The 18,670-nt window shown below is 35.6% G+C and overlaps 2 protein-coding genes across 2 annotated transcripts; both read left to right on the top strand.

Annotated features, from left to right (window-relative positions):
• The first annotated feature begins 6,400 nt into the window (after nucleotides 1-6,400).
• Nucleotides 6,401-11,283, top strand: LOC149385285 (peroxisomal membrane protein PMP22-like). Its single transcript, XM_089626816.1, has 7 exons — nucleotides 6,401-6,551; nucleotides 6,787-6,885; nucleotides 8,971-9,072; nucleotides 9,226-9,301; nucleotides 10,592-10,662; nucleotides 10,751-10,836; nucleotides 11,200-11,283. Exons 1-7 carry the CDS (start codon nucleotides 6,480-6,482, stop codon nucleotides 11,252-11,254), a joined length of 561 nt encoding a protein of 186 aa, XP_089482942.1. The 5' UTR covers nucleotides 6,401-6,479; the 3' UTR covers nucleotides 11,255-11,283.
• Nucleotides 11,284-14,849: 3,566 nt separating this feature from the next.
• On the top strand, nucleotides 14,850-16,254 carry LOC149385284 (putative F-box protein At4g22030). Its single transcript, XM_089626292.1, has one exon. It carries the CDS (start codon nucleotides 14,850-14,852, stop codon nucleotides 16,110-16,112), a length of 1,263 nt encoding a protein of 420 aa, XP_089482418.1. The 3' UTR covers nucleotides 16,113-16,254.
• The last annotated feature ends 2,416 nt before the right edge of the window (nucleotides 16,255-18,670 follow it).

Below are 18,670 nucleotides of genomic sequence, written 5' to 3'. Positions count from 1 at the left end.
TGAATAATACTATGATACTATCCCATTGCAGCGCGTACTTTGACCACTCACCGTTTCTATTATCGGAAAATGGTTTTAATTGACTAACAAATTTGAAGTCAATTTACAATTTTTCTTAGGATAGTCAAATTATTATTTGATTTAAATAATTTTGAACATGATTTTAATGTTTGAATAATGTTGAGAAAATGGATAATAAAAAATATTTATTATCATGTGAGTTGTGGTTAAGATTTGAGTGGTCCACTCAATAAAATTGAATAATATTACACTTTTTTGTTTCTTAGAAATGCGTTCTTACTTTATATCAAACTTTAATTTTAATTTTGATATTCATTCAACTACAAATAAAATTAAATTTTTTCAAAGGAGGAACTCAACTTAATTTTTTTTAGAAGTGGTACTATTGACCAAGATCACATGATAAATTAGTAGTGCAAAATGCATGTTGCATTATTAGCCAAGATTACATAATTTATGATAAATCATAAGGGGGCATGCATTTCTGTAACCCATGAAACTTGAACAAAAGACCTCTCAGCTGATGTATGTGCAGGATTATCAGTAGACCAAGTTAGCTACCACAACTCAGCTTAGCTTTCAAGAAGGCATGACCACAGGGAACGAAACCAAGAATCTTACGAAAAAAAAGATGGAGGCAATCAACATGTTTGGGGATGCTCGATAGTGGACGGCGTATTTTTCATACAATTCGTGGTGAGAGCGACATTGACTGGGGAGCACTACGTGGTAGAAGTGTGGGACATCAGTGATCTTGCCCTCTTATGCTCCGCAGCGGCTCCCCAAATTAATCATATCTTCAAGACTGATGAGACGAGTCATTTTCAAGCCTCCAATCCCTCAATATTGGTCATCTCTTGGAATTGCCACGTGGGACTAAGGTGTAGGACGTTATCAAGGATCTTGCCTCCTCCTACTCCGCAGCAACCCAGCACATCAAAAATATTAGCTAGCCATCATCAACGCATCACATGCCACTATAAACTATATTTATTTATATGGTTTCTAATATGATTGGGATTGGTGTGTCTAGGGATGACATTATTACCCAACACCGTTTATCCGCTCGTTATCCGATCTAAACGAGTGGGTAATAACCGTTCAAAACGTGTTAACGGGTAATACTCGTTAGCAATTAAACGGGTACAAGTACTGGTACACGAAACCTTTATCCGACCGGTTAACCCGTTAACCCAACCCTTTATAATTCTTTTATAACATTTTTTAAGAATTAGATACCTTTCAACCATTTGAATTTTTTGTTTTGTAACTATGAATTTTAATTAGCTTACTAGTTCTCTCTTTAAATTATATTTTGGCTGTAAATTGTAGTTTATAAGTTATACTTAGACTTATTGAGTAATTAATTTTAATTTTTTTTTACTTTTTTATTTGTGAACCGGGTTAATGGGTATTGAAATTTCATACCCGCCACCCGAACGAGTATTACCCATTACCCAACCCATTTGAGAAAATGGATTACCCATTACCCGGTGTCGGTATATGTGCACCCATTCATTCTTGATCCGTTGCTCAGTGGCGGACTTATGTAAACCACGGGGTTTGCCCAGGCCACCCCCAAATTTTAGAAAAAACTCCATCAATATCTTATTTTAATATGGAAATTGGCTAAATGCCTCTAATTTTTTATAGGGAAAATAACACATTTATACCCCGTGTTTTAGTGAAATGTCGAGTTTAACCTTTGGTTTTCAAAAATGTCGAGATCATACATTCTGTTTAACTAAAATGACGAAATTATACCCTGAATGGATAACAGTGCCACAAATCTTCTTTTTATTGATTTTTCATTGACGTTAACTATAATATTTATATGTAAACACCAATTATCTTTATTCATTCGCGTCATATATGTAATTTATTTAAAAATAAAAAAATAAACAACAGTCTCTTAATCGTGACGAACGCAAAAAGAGACAAAAGGGTTAAAATCGACAGTTGATAGTCATCAAAATTACAGATTCGAACAGAGAACTCATGATTCAGAGTTGCAATTCGAACACAGAATGAAGTCATCTCTTGTGATATATGAATTTTATTATTTAATTTCAATTTAAGGCTGTTTTTATTTCAAAATTGGAAATTTGAAAGTTAGGATACCGTTTTGGATTTGATTATGTTTTTCTTATATAAGAGTTAATATCAATGAAAGGGAGATTTGTGACACTATTATCCGTTTCAGGGTATAATTTCGTCATTTTAGTTAAACAGAAGGTATCATCTTGACATTTTTTAAAACCAAAGATTAAAGTCGACATTTCACTAAAACACAAGGTATAAATGTGTTATTTTTCCTTTTTTTATACAATTTTGTAACTCTCATTTGTTTATATATAATTCCACAACTACCTCATTTTCTTTTTAAATAATTCTATTAACCATAAATTTTGCCTATATTTTCTTAAATGCGCTTAATGCATGGTTATCATATTCTCTTGAGTCATTTAATATTTGGGAAATTGTCCCATTTACTACCAAATCACTAACTTTTTCCAATTTCCCACTAAAGTCATAATTTGACCACAAATGCCACTTACTCAAATGTACAACTACCCTTTTACCCTCCACTTAAATTTTTCTTACAACCCACACCAACTCTCTATATCCCGCTCATATCTCACATTAATCTCTGAATCTCTCTCTCTCTCTCTCTCTCTCTAAAACCCTCGGTGTCTCTACCCTCACGACACCCAAACGTCACGCAGAGCCAAGTGCCTACGAGACCCAAACGCCAACGAGTTCGTCGTCCAAGACCACCACGCGGAGAAGATCATCGTCCAAGACCAGCTTGCACACAAGGTTTGTCTCGCATTTCTTCATTTTCCATAAATTTCTTGGTTCAAAAAGTTCAAGTTCTATGTCATTTTGATAGTTTAAAGAGATTCAAATGTTCTGTTTGGTCTGGGTATGTTCACCAGTTAGTATGATATCGTCAACAAAGTTCATCAATTGTTGACTTCAGATGTCAACAGTGGACTTCAACTGTTGACATCTGAAGTCAACAAATAATGATTTTGTTGACTTCAGATGTCAACAATAGACGTCAACTGTTGACATCTGAAGTCAACAAATAATTAATAACTCTGCCTATGCTTTTTGTACGTAGTGATGACGACTATTTATTTATTATTCAAGCACAGTGGAACTTGGGTTGAACCTGGTTGTTATCATGAGAATAGATCTTTCGGAATCATAGTGCCGTATGAAGTTAACTTCACTAGTTTGATGCAAATCATTTACGCGAATTTGGGAAAATCACCATCCACTCATACCATTGGTGTTGCATACGCGATGGCTGGTGCCATGAAACCTGTTGAGATAACCAACGACGCTACGTTGGAAGGTTATTTATATTTGAGGAAGATGAGAGAAGATGACACGGAGAAATTACAATTGATATTGGAAATAAATAAAATTCCATCCGGGCTCGATTCTCCAGGGGTTGGATCCACTCGCAACAGCCGTGATAGTGGTTGCGTTGGAAACCCGCCTAGAAGAGTTTCTGACATGCCATCCATACCCGAGGATGGGTGTGGTTCGGTTCCAACTCCTGATTCGGTAATTCGTGGTACGTTCGGATTGGATGACATTAGGTTGTCAGACTATGAGACACAACGACAACGACAATGCTATCCACCACGAAACTCGCCTCCACCTATAAATTCCCGATCCCCTCCTCCACCACGAAACTCTCCTCCTCTACGACGCAACTCCCCTCCTCCACCCACGATCCCCTCCGTCACCACGATCCCCTCCACCACGCAACTCCCCTCCTCCACCACGATCCCCTCCTCCACCCTCATAAAACTCCCGTCATTCATCACCGTCTCCGCCAAATTCACAGAACGTCCCAAGTTCATCTACTAGGGAAAGGCGCAAACATGGATGAGACTATTATTTTAGATGGTCATTCCCTCGTATTTATTAAGCGACATGCATTGTACAAGGATAAAATATTTTTATAATTTTTTTTTTATATTTGACCATCCTCGACTTTAATTCCTTGTTCCGCCCCTACAGTTGCCATTCCTTGTGTTGAGTGGATATATATATATATATATATATAATGAATGGTGTGTTGCTGATTTTTGTTATCACAATAGATACGCCATCATCATTATGATCGCCTCCATAAATTTATAAATATGGTTTAATCTTAGGCATCGGAGCTGGAAGAGATTGAAAATTTTAATTCATATGCTTAACTTTGTGTGTCAACGGGTCAAGGCCCCTGTTATTTTTTTTTTTTTTAAAACATAGCATTATATAAGTAGAACTAGTAATATTTTTTTCGATATTTAACAAAAGAAGACTCTCTCGAATAGTTTTTCTTCTGAAAACCCTAGCTTTTCTCTGCCGCCGCCCCTCTGGATTTCGGACGCCGTCACTGTCACGGCTCCGGTCCCGGGGGGAGGGCGATTCCTCACGGGAGTTGGCGTTGCTTTCGTGTTCCTCCACCTCTCTGGTTTCTCAGCTCGCCGAGCTCACACGCCTCCACCGTTCTAGATCCGCCGGTGAGTCCTCACGCCGCCTCGTTTCTCGACCTCATCTCTCGCCCCGCAAGATCCTCTCCCTGGCCGACCCTGCCATCTCGTCGACGCTGCGTGGCGGCGGGCTCCTGTTCTGCGACCGCTGACTGCGTCTGGCTCACGGAAGCGGCGGCTCTTGGCGCCAGGCTGTCTCCACCGGCGTTGGTTCTCTCTCGGGTGGTCCTCGCCTTCGTGGGGAGCCTGGATTGCGTGTGGTAGCAGATCTGAGTTGGGTCTTTTTTGTGGATGGCTTCCTCGGTTTAGGCGTTTGTTTTTGTTATTTGCTTTCCCATTGTCTTGCTTATCCTTTCTTTTCGTGTTAGGAAGTTAAATTGGTACTGTTGTGTTATGTTTTGCTTTGGAGTCGGGGTAGCCGTATCTCAATTTCCCGTAGTGGATTTCCTGTTAGGTTTTGATCTATGCAGGTTGAAGAGCCATCTTGTTCGTGGCTATCGGACCGAGGTTGGTTGGATTTTTCCATCGTCAATCCTTGGTTTTTTGAACGAGCCTCTTGTGTGCTCTATTCGTGCTTGTAATCCTTCCTGTTGTCGGAAGTTTGCACATATACGTGCTTTTACCGGAACTTAGTGTTGGATCACCAAGACCTAAGTCGAAGTGGATTAGGTCGAAGTTTGCACATACGTGCTTTTACCGGAACTTAGGTCTTGGTGATCCATGAACTAAGGTGTCTTTATCCTGTATTTATGAGTTTTTTACCAAATTTTAATGGAAAATCCGTTCTATTAAAAAAAATATAAGTAGAACTAGCTCTAGCTGGTATCTTCTGATAAAAAAAAAAAAAATATATATATATATATATATATATATATATATATATATATATATATATATATATATATATTAAAAAGCACATGCACAAGCTACAAAGCCAACAAGTTTATCATAACCGCTTATATCATTATATATATATATATATATATAACTGATGTTGACATTTCAATTTCCCAAAATATATCATCAATATACGCTCTTTTTTTCTTCTTCTTTAATACAATGATACCTAGTCCAAGTCCAAGTCCAAGTCCATATGTACACCAAAAAATGCTATGAATACACTATTAATTTATTTGACGACTCATTTTCATTTTTACACATACATTCTTTATCTTAAGACACTGTATTTTATTTTTCCTAGTAGTGTAATTACTAAGATTTTAAATACATTCTTTACGAAATCATGTACTTTATTTTTCCTTTAAGTATTGTAATTACTCGATTTATTCGCTCTATTTAATTATGAATAGTCATAAAATTTTGTTATAATTGAAAACTCATAAAAACAAACCTATATAAAAAGACACATTTTTCTAAAAGTTTTGAATAAGAAATTAGAGATTTATATTGTTTGTATTCTCTTTGAATATGTATTTTATAAGCTGGTAGTGATTTTTGTCGATTTTTATTTTTACTTCGACATACTTGGCTCCCCCTCTTATAAGAATATGGCTCCGCCTCTGTTCCTTCCGTTAAGCTTGTGTACTAATAAAGGGACCGTTGGAGGAGTGCATGTTTTTTTAAGGCAGTTTCGCTGCTAGTAGAGATTGAACCCACAATCTTCACTTTGCAGGTGACGTGGAATTTTCGACTAACCTATGCTACCACGAGTAGTGCTTGTTTACATGCCAATATTTAGCTCTTTAATTTCTATTATATTATCCAGCTTGCCACATTAATCAATGATCAAAGTAAAAAATAGTACACTACCTAATAAAAAAATATTATAACAAGTACACGATACGAGCAATATCATTATGCTTGATGTGATAATAATAATACAATAATTGTGTTGATAAATGTTATAGTTGTACTTTAGTCAATTGTTTTAGTTTGGTAGATCGGAACAGACACAGCTGATCGAAGTTTCGGAAATCCCCATTTGAAGAATCCATGGGCTCCGTCGCCAAGAACGGTTTGCAACAGTTCATGGTTCAGCTTCACCGTCATCCTCTCAGGACAAAGGTCCAATCTTTTTTTCAATTTGGTGGATTTTTTTAATGGTGGATGTAAAATGAAAATCACACATCTTTTCTTTATTTTCTCTATATTCCTTGTTGGTTTCGTTGGGTACCTTCTGATCGTTGTTGCCAAGAAGATGCCCATTTTTATTTTTTTTCCTTGTTTCTGAAAAAACGTTGTGTCCCTTTCATGTGAATCAATCAAATGAAATACTGATATGAATTTTTAATGTGTTCAGGCGATTCTAGCAGGGGTTTTGTCAGCGGTGAGTGATGTGGTATCTCAGAAGCTGACTGGGATTCAGAAACTTCAAATTAGAAGGCTTCTTCTCAAAGTGGTGTTGCTCTAACCCCTCTCCATCTCTCTCATTCTCTCAAATAACAATGCCATATCATTACAAAAGAACATTCCAGATCTTTCCTCAATTGATTATGAAATGAATCTTCGTGACAGTAACGAAACCAATCCAATCCTTCTCTTAAAGGAAAGATCCCCATGTGATTGTAAACATTGTTATTACTCCTCTTTATCTTTCTGATAATATATGGTTGTTTACGATGACGGATCCATTCAGAGGGGCACGATAATATAAATTATATAAATACATGCATAATTAATTTATAAATAATTTTTTAAAATTAGATTTGATAAAGAAAACAATTAATAGTTATAATCATTTATAATCAAGACAGTAATTTAACTATAAATTTCTGTAAAATGTTTGTTAAAAATGAAAAAGGTAACATTTAATATTATAATATATACAACAAAGAAATATTATAATTAATAATATTAAGTTTGTTAGAAAAACTATGTTTAATTTTTTTTTTGAATTATTTCAAATTTATAAGTAGATTATGTAGGAAATAAAAGCTAAAAAATTTAAAAATTCAAACCACTAACACCTATTAAATTTATATCTTAAAGAATTATTTTATATGAAAACTATCGATATACTTGTCGATATTGAGTATAATCGGTATTGATGTCGGGCATTTTTGGAAATATTCAATTTTTTGTGACTTGCAAGAAATTTCATATCAAAGCCCAAATGAGGCCTACAAGGACGCCCGATCCAAGCACGAAAGGCAAAAAGACCAAAAGAAACAAGCCACACACGCACACAACAGCATCACAAGCGCGCCGCGTGGACGCATGCATGACGCGCGTACCAGCGGACCAACGTGCACACATGAGATCGCAGCGCGCGCGAGAGGCCTCTCGCGCACGGCTTGCTTTCGCCCACTCAGATTTTTTGAGCTCTTTCAGCCCTTCAACAGCTATAAATAGACCCCTCACCTAGAGAAAAAAGAAAACCAATTCTAAACTCTCTCTATTCAATTCTAGAGTCTTGAAACGATGTCAAGGACCCTCCGCACACAGCTTTACTCTAAATCACTCACAAATCTCAAATATTCTCAAAAGAATAACGGCCACCCACCTCACTCATAGCAATCAGACTAATGTTGAGCGTCGGAGAGCGCGCAAGAGGCACCGTCTTTGCGCCCTTCTAGCTTATTTCCTTTTTCTTATTATTCGTAGTTTCTCTGCGACGAACGAATGTTCTTGAGCTAGAGGAGCGACATTCGTTACTTTCGAGTTCTGCATACCCGACTCAAGCGCGACTGCTTGGTCCGACCTTAGGTCGACCCGTCCAAATTCTTTAACCTTGTTCAATTTTCAGCGACAACATTTTGACGCTAAAAGGAGGGGGTTCGAGAAATATTCACGAGCTCCCACAACAATCTTTTTCTGACTTAAAAATATTGAAAACTTTCAACATAACTCTTTGGTCGTGATGTCTGTAACTAAGATTCCCAACACCTATGAGGGAGGCGCAATCACCCTCGCCGAAAATTCCCAATATAAACTGCATCAACTGCGTAGATAAATTAAAACTTGCCTCTGAACGAGATCGCATGTCCGATCCTAGAGCAAGACCCGTCCGAAGCATTGAACATTGTTCAATTTTCAGCGACAACATGTATAAATCGGTAGTGATAGTAAAATCATTTTAGATTTTTCGTCGATAATCGATAAACCAGTGAAATCAAAACTTCAATATCGTAATTAATATTTTGAACATTGGTTGGAATAAATGAAAATCCCATGTATACACATATATATACACATACAAATTTCAATATACATATATATAAATAAATAAATATATATATATATATATATATATATATATATATATATATAAAGTTTTCAAAAAATTAATGATGCAAGATGAATCAATCTAGAAACCTTGAATTTGAGTGAGGCGTTAATAAGACATAGCCAATCATTAAGTCAACATATCTTTTATCCGATAATATGCAAAATGTAAATTTGTATTGTACAAACACTCTTTTAATGTATATAAATTCATAAACAAATACATAAACACTCTTTTTGTTAATGTGTATGAATTCAGGTTTTTGGAGTTACGTACGTTGGTCCGTTCAGCCATTATGCGCTTAAATTACTTGACAAGATCTTCTCGGGAAAGAATGACACAAAAACAGTCGCCAAGAAGGTACAAAGCCTCATCAACCCAAAATAATTTAACATGTTAGGTTAAGAATAATTTATTTTAGATTCTTTGCATTCTCAAGACATAGCTTGGTTTGCTCGATTTAGAAGAAGCAAAAAATAATCAGTCTGAAGAGGTTTGATTTCATCGTTTCAGGTGATTTTTGAACAGCTAACCATTTCTCCTTGGAACAACTTGGTTTTCATGGTTTACTACGGGTTGGCCGTGGAAGGTGAGTTTGATAGTAACCGAATAAAATTTCGTAGATTTTATTAATAGAAATCGTATGAACATATAATAGTCAATATCTATATACTTCGAGAGCTAGATCGTTAGTCTCTCGTGATATTCTGACGAAGACTAACGGAAACATGAAAAATAAACTAACTTAGATGGTTTATTTTAAATTTTTATAAGCTCTAATACCTTAATTCTACTAGGAATCGTACTTAACATAAAAATATCCCTAAATTACTCTTATCTATTAGAAAACTAGTGATAAATAAATTAAATGACTTCCCTGCCCTACTCCTTAGCCTACACGATCGCTAAGATCTAACAAAGTGATTCCTAAACACCTGGCTTTATTAGCTTGACCGTTTTAAAACAATAAACAAAAGACAAAAAAAAAAAAAAACACGACTTTAGCTTTGATGTAAGAGATATGTGGGTGAAGGGAAAAATGGAATATTTAAACAAAAAATTAGTCAAATAGGCCACGGAAAGTCTAAGAATTGCTAGATAGTCAACATTTTGTAAATTTTTTGTAAATAGTCACCTCAACTTATTTACAGCACTTAAAAAGACAAAAATACCCAAAAACATTCCCGTCTATTTTGAATTTTTTTTGTCTTTTTGCGTGCCGTAAATAAGTTAAAGTGACTATTTACAAAAAAATTATAAAAAGTTTGCTATTATACAAAACGATATAAGTCAAATGACTATATAGTTAAAAGACCCATATTTAAAACTAGTGTCAGGGTTGACTCTTATATGTCTTCTAAACACCTGAAAAAGTCAGTCTTTAAAAGAAACCTCAATTGGCATAGGCTTAGTGTGAACATTGGTTTCTTAGAATTGTTTTTAGAGCATTTCCAATTTTAACGCTAAGATGGTGTGATTTTTACACTTAATACGGTATAATTTTTACACTAAATTTTTGTTTTTTTTTTTAAATATTACATTATTTTACAATAAATAGAGTATTTATAGAACATACCCTTAGTTTAGTTAATCTAACTTAATTATCTATTAATTATATGTATATTCTAAAATATATACACTTTAATTATTATAATATGGATTGATTAGATTATTAGACTAATGCCTAAACATGTCGAGTAATTTTTATAGAAATGAATAGTGTTACACTAAATTTAGTATAACACTACTAATTTGATGTAAAAACTAGATTATTTATTAAACTTTTATGTTATTTTTGGGACAAGTTTAGCCCACTTATGGGATTTTGGAGTTTTTAATTGGAGATGGTCTTACTCAATAAAAAAAATACGAAATGCAGGTAGACCTTGGTTTCAAGTGAAAGCTAAAGTAAAGAAGGACTACCCAACTTTACAATACAGTGCATGGATGGTATTATTTTTTTTATTCTGCTCCGTCTCTTCGATAAAATACATGGATTGCCGTATAATGCAATAACAGCTTATATTATATCACATAGATCGGGCCGGTTATTGGGTGGATCAAGCACCAGTACGTGCCGCTACAAATGCGTGTCGTTTTCCAGGCCTTGGTTGCGTTTTGTTGGTAAATTATTGTTAATTATATCAGATTTCAATTTTTGAGTTTTTTTAGGGTTTATTAAATATGTAACTTTATAGACATAATCGAACCTTTCGTTAATTGTAAATAAATAACAATGTTTTTATTTCATTAACACAGCCATATTTACAACCTATATTAACATAACACAAATGAGTATAGATGGAATGTTTGAATTGCTCACCTCACATGACTACTTATAATTAATAACATGTTAATTATTTGCAAATTCATAACTATTAGTAGCTTAGTTAGTTAGTTTTTTTTTGTTTTTTTTAATTTTTTATGATATGTTCAATGTTTCAATGGGTGAAATAACGGGCGGATATTTTTGCTTTTATCTTGTAGGGGAATTTTCCTAAATCTTCGATCAAGATCGGTGGCGTTACCAAAGCCCAAGTGAGGGCAGAATATATTTTACAGCTTCAGTTCCATTTAATTCATCATCATGGTCCTATTGCTCTGCTTTGTTTGTTGATTATTATGTACTACTGAACCTGAATCTGAACGCCTATTAATTGTGTTCCATGGCCATGTTGATTGAGAAATAAAATCAATTGAAACTTTGACTATCGATGATTGCCATGCTTGTGGAATGTCTTTTTTGCAATTATTTTAATTATATGCAATACTCTCTACTTTGCTTGTTGTGGTCACACGTGCGATGTCACGTGGACACTGCTCGGCTCGTACTCCATGTTTGATAGCATGCGTGTATCGTAACTAAAAAGTGAGTTTATTTTTATTTATTTTTTTGGATCGAAAAGAGCATTGCATAGCACTAGTATGTCCCCAAAAAACAAAGTTTGTGTTGCCCATTTACATAACATATGAGCATTTTGATTACTATTTCTAGAAATCCAACTCAAAACAACATTATAAAAAGAAAGTAGAAGCTCTGCTTCTTGGTGCCGTGGAGTCTCCCAATATGCTTCAGCATAAGCTTTGCTATGAATTGGGGGAAGAAAAACAACAAGGGCTGTGGTTGAAATTGAACCTCTGATTTTTATTTCAGTTTTTAATGGTCAAACTTGGAATTTTTTTTGTTGAATCGGAATAGTATCCCATTGAAGCCTCGTACATTGACCAATGAAATTTTACACGACTGTCTACCAGCTGTCCAATTTATGGAATCACGTGAAACAGTTGTAACCGTTTCTGTTGTGAGATGAAGGTTTCTACTGATAACCATAATTGAAGAGGCAAATTACATTTTATTGGAGGCTAAATTAAAATCAGTATTTGATTTAAATAATCGTTTACACGATTTTAATTTTTAAAATTATATAATTTTTTAATAAGAAATTATATAATAAATTATAACTTTTTATAAATTTTCCAACGCTTGTTAATATTGCTAAAATCAGATGTAAAATGAAAACTTATGACCAAAATATTCTAAATACTTGCAGGTTGCCGGAGTCGATTAAGAATATAAAAAAATTCATAAAATATTCTAAAACAAAACTCGATTTGTTTGAAACATTGGTAGAACTACGGATTTAGATGTTGTTTTCGATGATTTTGAAATACGAAAAATCAACATACCTATGAAAAATCGAATGAAAAAAGAGTAGAATATGAAAACATATTATTTTCAGAAAAAAAAAAAAAAGAAATGGTGGCGAAAAAATATCGCATAATGCAGTAAATAAATATCATTTTTATATGTTTTGTACATTTGAATTCAAAGTTGTATATTTGTGAAATGGTTTGTGTTTGTAGAATATGTGTACGCTACTTGCAACTTCTTTCGACCTCTTTGGTTACTTGAAAAGATATTGAAATTCTGTTTAAACAGAAGAAAAATGTCACGCACAATGTAGAATCAATGTGTTCGAAAACTTGTTCTGAAGCAAGCAATGAATAAAGAAATAACAATGCATAAAAGAAATGAATGACACAAAGAACGGTTCGGTGAAACGTCACCAATCTGGGGAGGCTCTCAACCCAGTGAAAATGAGTTCACTAAAACAATAAGTAGTCAATAGAACCAATGTCTTATATGAACAACACCGGACTCGATGTCATTTTATTATTACTACATGTGAATACCAAAACAAGGCTCCCCTTGAATTTGAGACTCCTCTCAATTACACTCTTCAAACACGTTCCCGATGTTTGGTCACCTTCAATATCAATGCACGTGAATACTTCAATCACGCAATCACAAACTCAAACTCTCACAAAACACTGAGATCTTTGGAAAAGTATTTAGAGATTTACACAACACGAATCAAACAATTAGCTTCTCAGTCCGCCAGTCTTGCAGGTCTAAGAACCCTAAAAGTTTGATCGATGTGTGCGTCAAAACTACTATGAGAGAGTCGCACGGCTTTTATAATAGTCAAACAAGGCATGAGGCCAATCTAGGGTCTCCTTACCCATACACGCGTAAAGATCCATTGAGTAAAGACTCCTGCAAAACATTCTGACTAACCAAGAAACTTGCCAAATATACAGTCTACGCTCAGAGGGCAAGTTGATCGACATCTTTCCACAACAACTTCAGTAAAAAAAATAAGCCAACACAAACGTAACAACATATTTAATCTCATATTCTATCTTATTCATATAGAAATTTTGATAGAGTTTCCTTTGTTTTACTCAAAACAAAACTTACTAATAAGAAATAAAATTGAATTTAATCAATATTAAACTTAAATCAATAATCAATAAGTATTTCAAATTTGAATTCTATATATATAAAAAAAAAATCATCACCTCAAAATCACTGACGGAGGAAATTATAGGATTCGACAATACACGGCACCGAGCGACGACTCGAGGTTGGCTAGAAGTTCCGGCAAGAAGACAAATAAAATATTTAAAAAAATCATGTTTCTGAGTTTGTATTTATCTTTACCTGTTAGGTATTTGCAAAAATCATATTTTTCATTATATAGTATTTGATTAGATCTACCCATCAACTATATTTGATATATTTTGAAAGAATTTTATGTGTGCTCCAAGTAGCATGTGATGTATGCTCCTTACTTTATCGAAAATATACATAAGATCAATAAAATAAAATCTCCGTGTAATTTTTTAAAATATCAAATTCGGGGCACTGAGATAAGCAATTTAGATTTCATATCTTTTGTCAAAATGTCACTATGAATTAATGTTATTTATTTAAATTAAAATAAATGAAACAAAACTGTTTGATTTTGTCAACTTTTTTTTCAAGATGAGAGAGAAAAACAAAATTCAACGTGCATGAATTACAAATAACTGACCAGAGGGACTAATTTATTGGTAAATCATCTCCACCTTTAATTAAGAGATGGCAAAAAAATGTAAAAACATTGATTAGACTATAATTTAAAAGTGGGACTAATCAACACCCATTTTTTTTAAAAAATAGACAATATTTAATTTTATTAAAAAATAATTTATCTGGTCGAAGTAAATTAAACTAACTGTTTAAGTCCATTTAATTTACTTCGAACTGGTGGATTATTTTTATAATAATTTTTTTTTAAAGCGAGAGGATTGGTTATTTGTAAGAAAAAAATGACAATAACCTAAAGTATTTATGTTTTATGCGGTGAGTATACATAATCATAACGGTTAAAAAGTACTACAAATCTAATTAAACTATGAAATTATATGGCTTGAAAGTTAGATTTCGTCCCATACAAAAATGTACAACTGGGTAAAGGGCTGTTGAAAGTCAATGTGAAGCAGCCAAATCTAGAGAGGGTTTAGACCAGAAAGACGACGTCATGCGAGAAGCGGTCTAGTCTCGCCATAGCATTATTCAAACCGTCAAACTTTTACTACATGACTTTTTCAGGTTTTTAATAATAAATCTCCTATATATATATATATATATAAGGCGACCTTTCATTCAACAATTCATTTCATCAATAAACAACCGAACACAAAATCACCGTCTCTCTACCTCTCTCAAACCCAATATAAGCCATTGAAATTAATCCCCAAAGCAAAAGCTCAAAAAGAGAAAGAGAGCTAGTAATTATTACGTAGTTGATATGGCAACAACACTACTTCAACGGTCTTCAAACGCGTTCGGCAACAATGCAACTTATTCTCAGATCAAAAACAGTTCATCATCATCATCATCAAGAAGAAGACCATCGTCAGCGATCACGAGATCCATCATTAGCTTGCCCAAACTCCAATCAAAGGGCTTCCCTAACATTCTCCAGCGGGATAACCTGATCATGACCACACCCGATTATTTCCCAAACATCTCAGTCAACGCCGATGATGATGAGCGGTCGTCGGCGATGATCCTGGCGAAGATGCGCGCCGTCATGGACGCGGCGGCGGAGAGGGCGGAGATGCACCGGAACGTCGGTGAACAGCGAGACAACTGGAACGCCCTTCTTCTCAGCTCCCTGAACTCCATGACCCTCGCCGCCGCCACCATGTCGGCGCTCTCCGCCGCCGCGCCGGACCAGTCCTCCGCGCTCAGAATCGGCGCCGTCGCGCTCTACGTGGCGGCCACCGGAATCTCCGCCGCGATGAGCAAGCTCCAGCCCTCTCAGCTCGCGGAGGAGCAGCGCAACGCCACCAGGCTCTTCCAACAGCTCCGCCGCGAGATAAAGACCAAAATATCCCTCGGCGGGGTCTCGGAATCCGACGTGGCGGAGGCGGCGGAGCGAGTCCTGGCGTTGGACGAGGCGTTCCCGCTCCCGCTGCTCGACGGAGCCATGCTCGAGAAGTTTCCGGAAGAGGTGGAGCCCGCCGTCTGGTGGCCGAAGAACAACCGCCGGAGATCCTCCGCCGCCGGGGGATGGAGCCCGGAGTTGGAGGAGGAGATGAGAGCGATCCGCGGGGTCGTTGAGCGGAGAGACTCGGAGGAGTATCTGAAGCTCGGCGAGAAGGCGTTGAAGCTCAACAGAGTCCTGGCCGTGTCCGGACCCGTCCTGACCGGTCTCGCGGCCGTCGGGACGGCGGTCTCGGGACACGTGGCGGCGGCGGTGGTGGTGGGAGTTCTGGCAGGGGCTCTGGCGAGTTTCGTGAGCTCGGTGGAGCACGGGGGTCAAGTGGGAATGGTGTTCGAGATGTACAGAAGCAACGCCGGGTTTTTCAAGCTCTTGGAAGAGACGATCGAGACGAATGTGAGGGAGAGGAGAGAGAACGGAGAGGTTTTGGAGATGAAGATCGCTTTGCAGCTCGGAAGAAGCGTCTCCGATCTCAAGAGTCTCGCTCGTCGATCCACGTCTAGAGACAATGAAGACCACGATGGATCATCATCACCGGAAGAGTTCGCTAGCAAGCTTTTCTGATAACATATGCAAATAGTTTGTTTGCTGTTAGTTCATTAGTTGTAGATACGTGTAAATCTACTAACCACGATTCTTTTGTTCATGACATTATTCATATATACTCAACTATTCTTTGATATATCTACACTATTACTTACAGTGGCATGCAGAACAAGAGTGATATATAAATGAGAACACGATCAAAGTTTCCTGAAAATATGAACTGAATCAATTACGTGTGTACTCTATTGCGCGTGCACTTGTATAATTTTTTTTTATCTATATGTATGAAAACACTACAAGTGGCATTAGTACACACTCTACTGTTTAGCCGTCAGTGTAGAACGTGTTATATATGTATAGAAGCACTATAAAAACAGCTCAGCGAGCGTATCTTTTTAGTAGGAGACAAATATAATAACTGAAAATCAATGTAAAACAGCAGTTTATACATTATCGTTATAACAGGAAAATCTGCAATCCATCAAACATGATAAGATTTATGCCGAGCCTACTAAAGAATACCAAACATAAATAGTTGGTACCGAATGAGAAATCATATGTTAAGTTTTGCTAATCACAAAGCATAACCGAGAAGATCGGAGAAAATAACGGTCGGTTACATTATGGCTAATCAAATCGAATATTTACAATGGTCAAATAAACGCCGAATAATCCACTAAGGACCGAACAGTTACTAAATAACTGGCATAACAAGACATAATTATATAAGCGAATTGAACTAACTGTTCAGACGTGAAGTAATCACCCCACGATCTAACTGCATCGACACCTATAAAAGGCGAAACAAGCACATCAATAAAAGGCTAGAAACTCACACAGAATTGAAGCATGGCTGAAATTTCTCTCATCTTCACTTCACCTATATTTTTAGCACCCTTATATTCATTTCAATTGTTATATTGAGATTTGTTTTATTAAACAATCTGGCCAATATTATCGTTGTTGTATCTATTTTTTTTTGTCATCAATAGATGTCATGTAGTTTCTATCGAAAGAAACGGTAGGTACAACTAGTCCATGGACAGCTAATCATCGCACTGTAAAAATTGGATATATTCTATATATAGTCATTGGGGCATCCTAAAAAGATCTAATACATTCATCGAGTTCTTCCAAACGATCAAAACGGCCTGTTACTAATGAAATTCCTTGTCGGCTCTCTGTCCAGGCCCATGCCTAAAAAGGCTTAAAAAAGTGGTCAAAATTCATTTTAAAAACAATCATAAGAATGCATTTAATTTTTTAAAATTACATTTTTAATGGCATAAAAAACATTAAATTCTTAGTAATACATTACTTAGATGTGTTAAGTATATTTTTTTGTGCTTACTTAATGAGCAAGAGACACACTTGTGAATAAAACCCAAAAGGATTATTCCTAGCTATCACTCTCTATGATCCGTTGTTGGCTCTAAGTTCTGTTCCAACGAAGGCAATGTTCGCCCATATCCAGACTTTGTATGTAAATTTGAGCCGATCACCATGTTCGACTTTCGTTGTTGGCCACGAACAAAATTCCTCGCAAGATTACTTTGGCCAGAGAGCAAGAGCGTACCCGTCTTATGTGTGGATACTCCATATATCATTTACCGCGGGATACCAGTAAAATCAGAGTTGCAGCGTGGCTGCATAAGCAGTAATTTAATCTACGGATGAAACTACTATTTGCATTGCAGAACACTTTGTTTTGTGTCGCAAATATTCATGTCGAGCAAATAACATTTCTATTGTGCAAAGAATTCGCGCGACATAAATATTTATCAATGATCTGTCGCGCAAACATATAACTATGGGTTGAAGAAAGTTAAAAACTATAAATCGGGAACTCTTGCCCGTACTTTTGTGTATCTACTTTTGTCTTTGTGTGACACACATGTATGTCGCGCAAATTACTTTGCAATACAGAAATAGTTGTGCCAATGAGTGGTGTAGTGCATGATTTGGATTTGAGAATACAAAAATCTAAAATGGCCTAGATGGGTTTGGCTGCACAACCCCATTTTTTTCAAATCCAAAATGCATACAACAATATTCTAACAATTTCAAATTTATAAAACCATACAATTAACAAGAAGCTACCAAAACTAACATATATTGATTGAACTTAAAAACTTACAAATAAAAATTAATTTCCTACCTAGCAAATATTTATTTCAAATTTCTTAACAAAATTTTTATTTCAATTCAAAATCAATCACCTTCAAAGAAAACTAAATTAGTAGTTCAAATCAATCTAAAACTAAACTAAATTATAACGGTATGTAAAAACAATTAATTTAAACAAAAACGGAATACTTAACCGGAAACAGCATTGACTATCACTGCGAGTAGCAGAATCACGGAGAGTCCATCATATTTATCAATGTCTACGCAATTAACATAATATAACAATAAAACTATTTTAATACAAATAAGTAACATATATTTGAGTAATTAAGCCACCAAAATTTGGAGATTTTCTAAATAGTCACCTTTTGTAAATTTCAATAGTAAATAACTATTATGGTGATCTGACATTATGTAGCGCTTTTAGCATTTCATTTATACAATTGGAT

Source organism: Urtica dioica, chromosome 9 (genome assembly GCF_054948205.1).
Source record: "Urtica dioica subsp. dioica isolate 48M chromosome 9, U.dioica_male_clone48M_v1_H2, whole genome shotgun sequence".
Lineage (NCBI taxonomy): Eukaryota > Viridiplantae > Streptophyta > Magnoliopsida > Rosales > Urticaceae > Urtica > Urtica dioica.
This window is presented reverse-complemented; position numbering and strand designations above follow the sequence as displayed.

Bases quoted from the DNA above. Each gene is read 5' to 3' on its own strand.
- LOC149385285 (XM_089626816.1), top strand. From the start codon at position 6,480: ATGGGCTCCGTCGCCAAGAACGGTTTGCAACAGTTCATGGTTCAGCTT. The intron at 9,302-10,591 runs GTGAGTTTGATA...TACGAAATGCAG, and splicing joins CTACGGGTTGGCCGTGGAAG to GTAGACCTTGGTTTCAAGTG. The intron at 10,663-10,750 runs GTATTATTTTTT...TATATCACATAG, and splicing joins TACAATACAGTGCATGGATG to ATCGGGCCGGTTATTGGGTG.
- LOC149385284 (XM_089626292.1), top strand. From the start codon at position 14,850: ATGGCAACAACACTACTTCAACGGTCTTCAAACGCGTTCGGCAACAAT.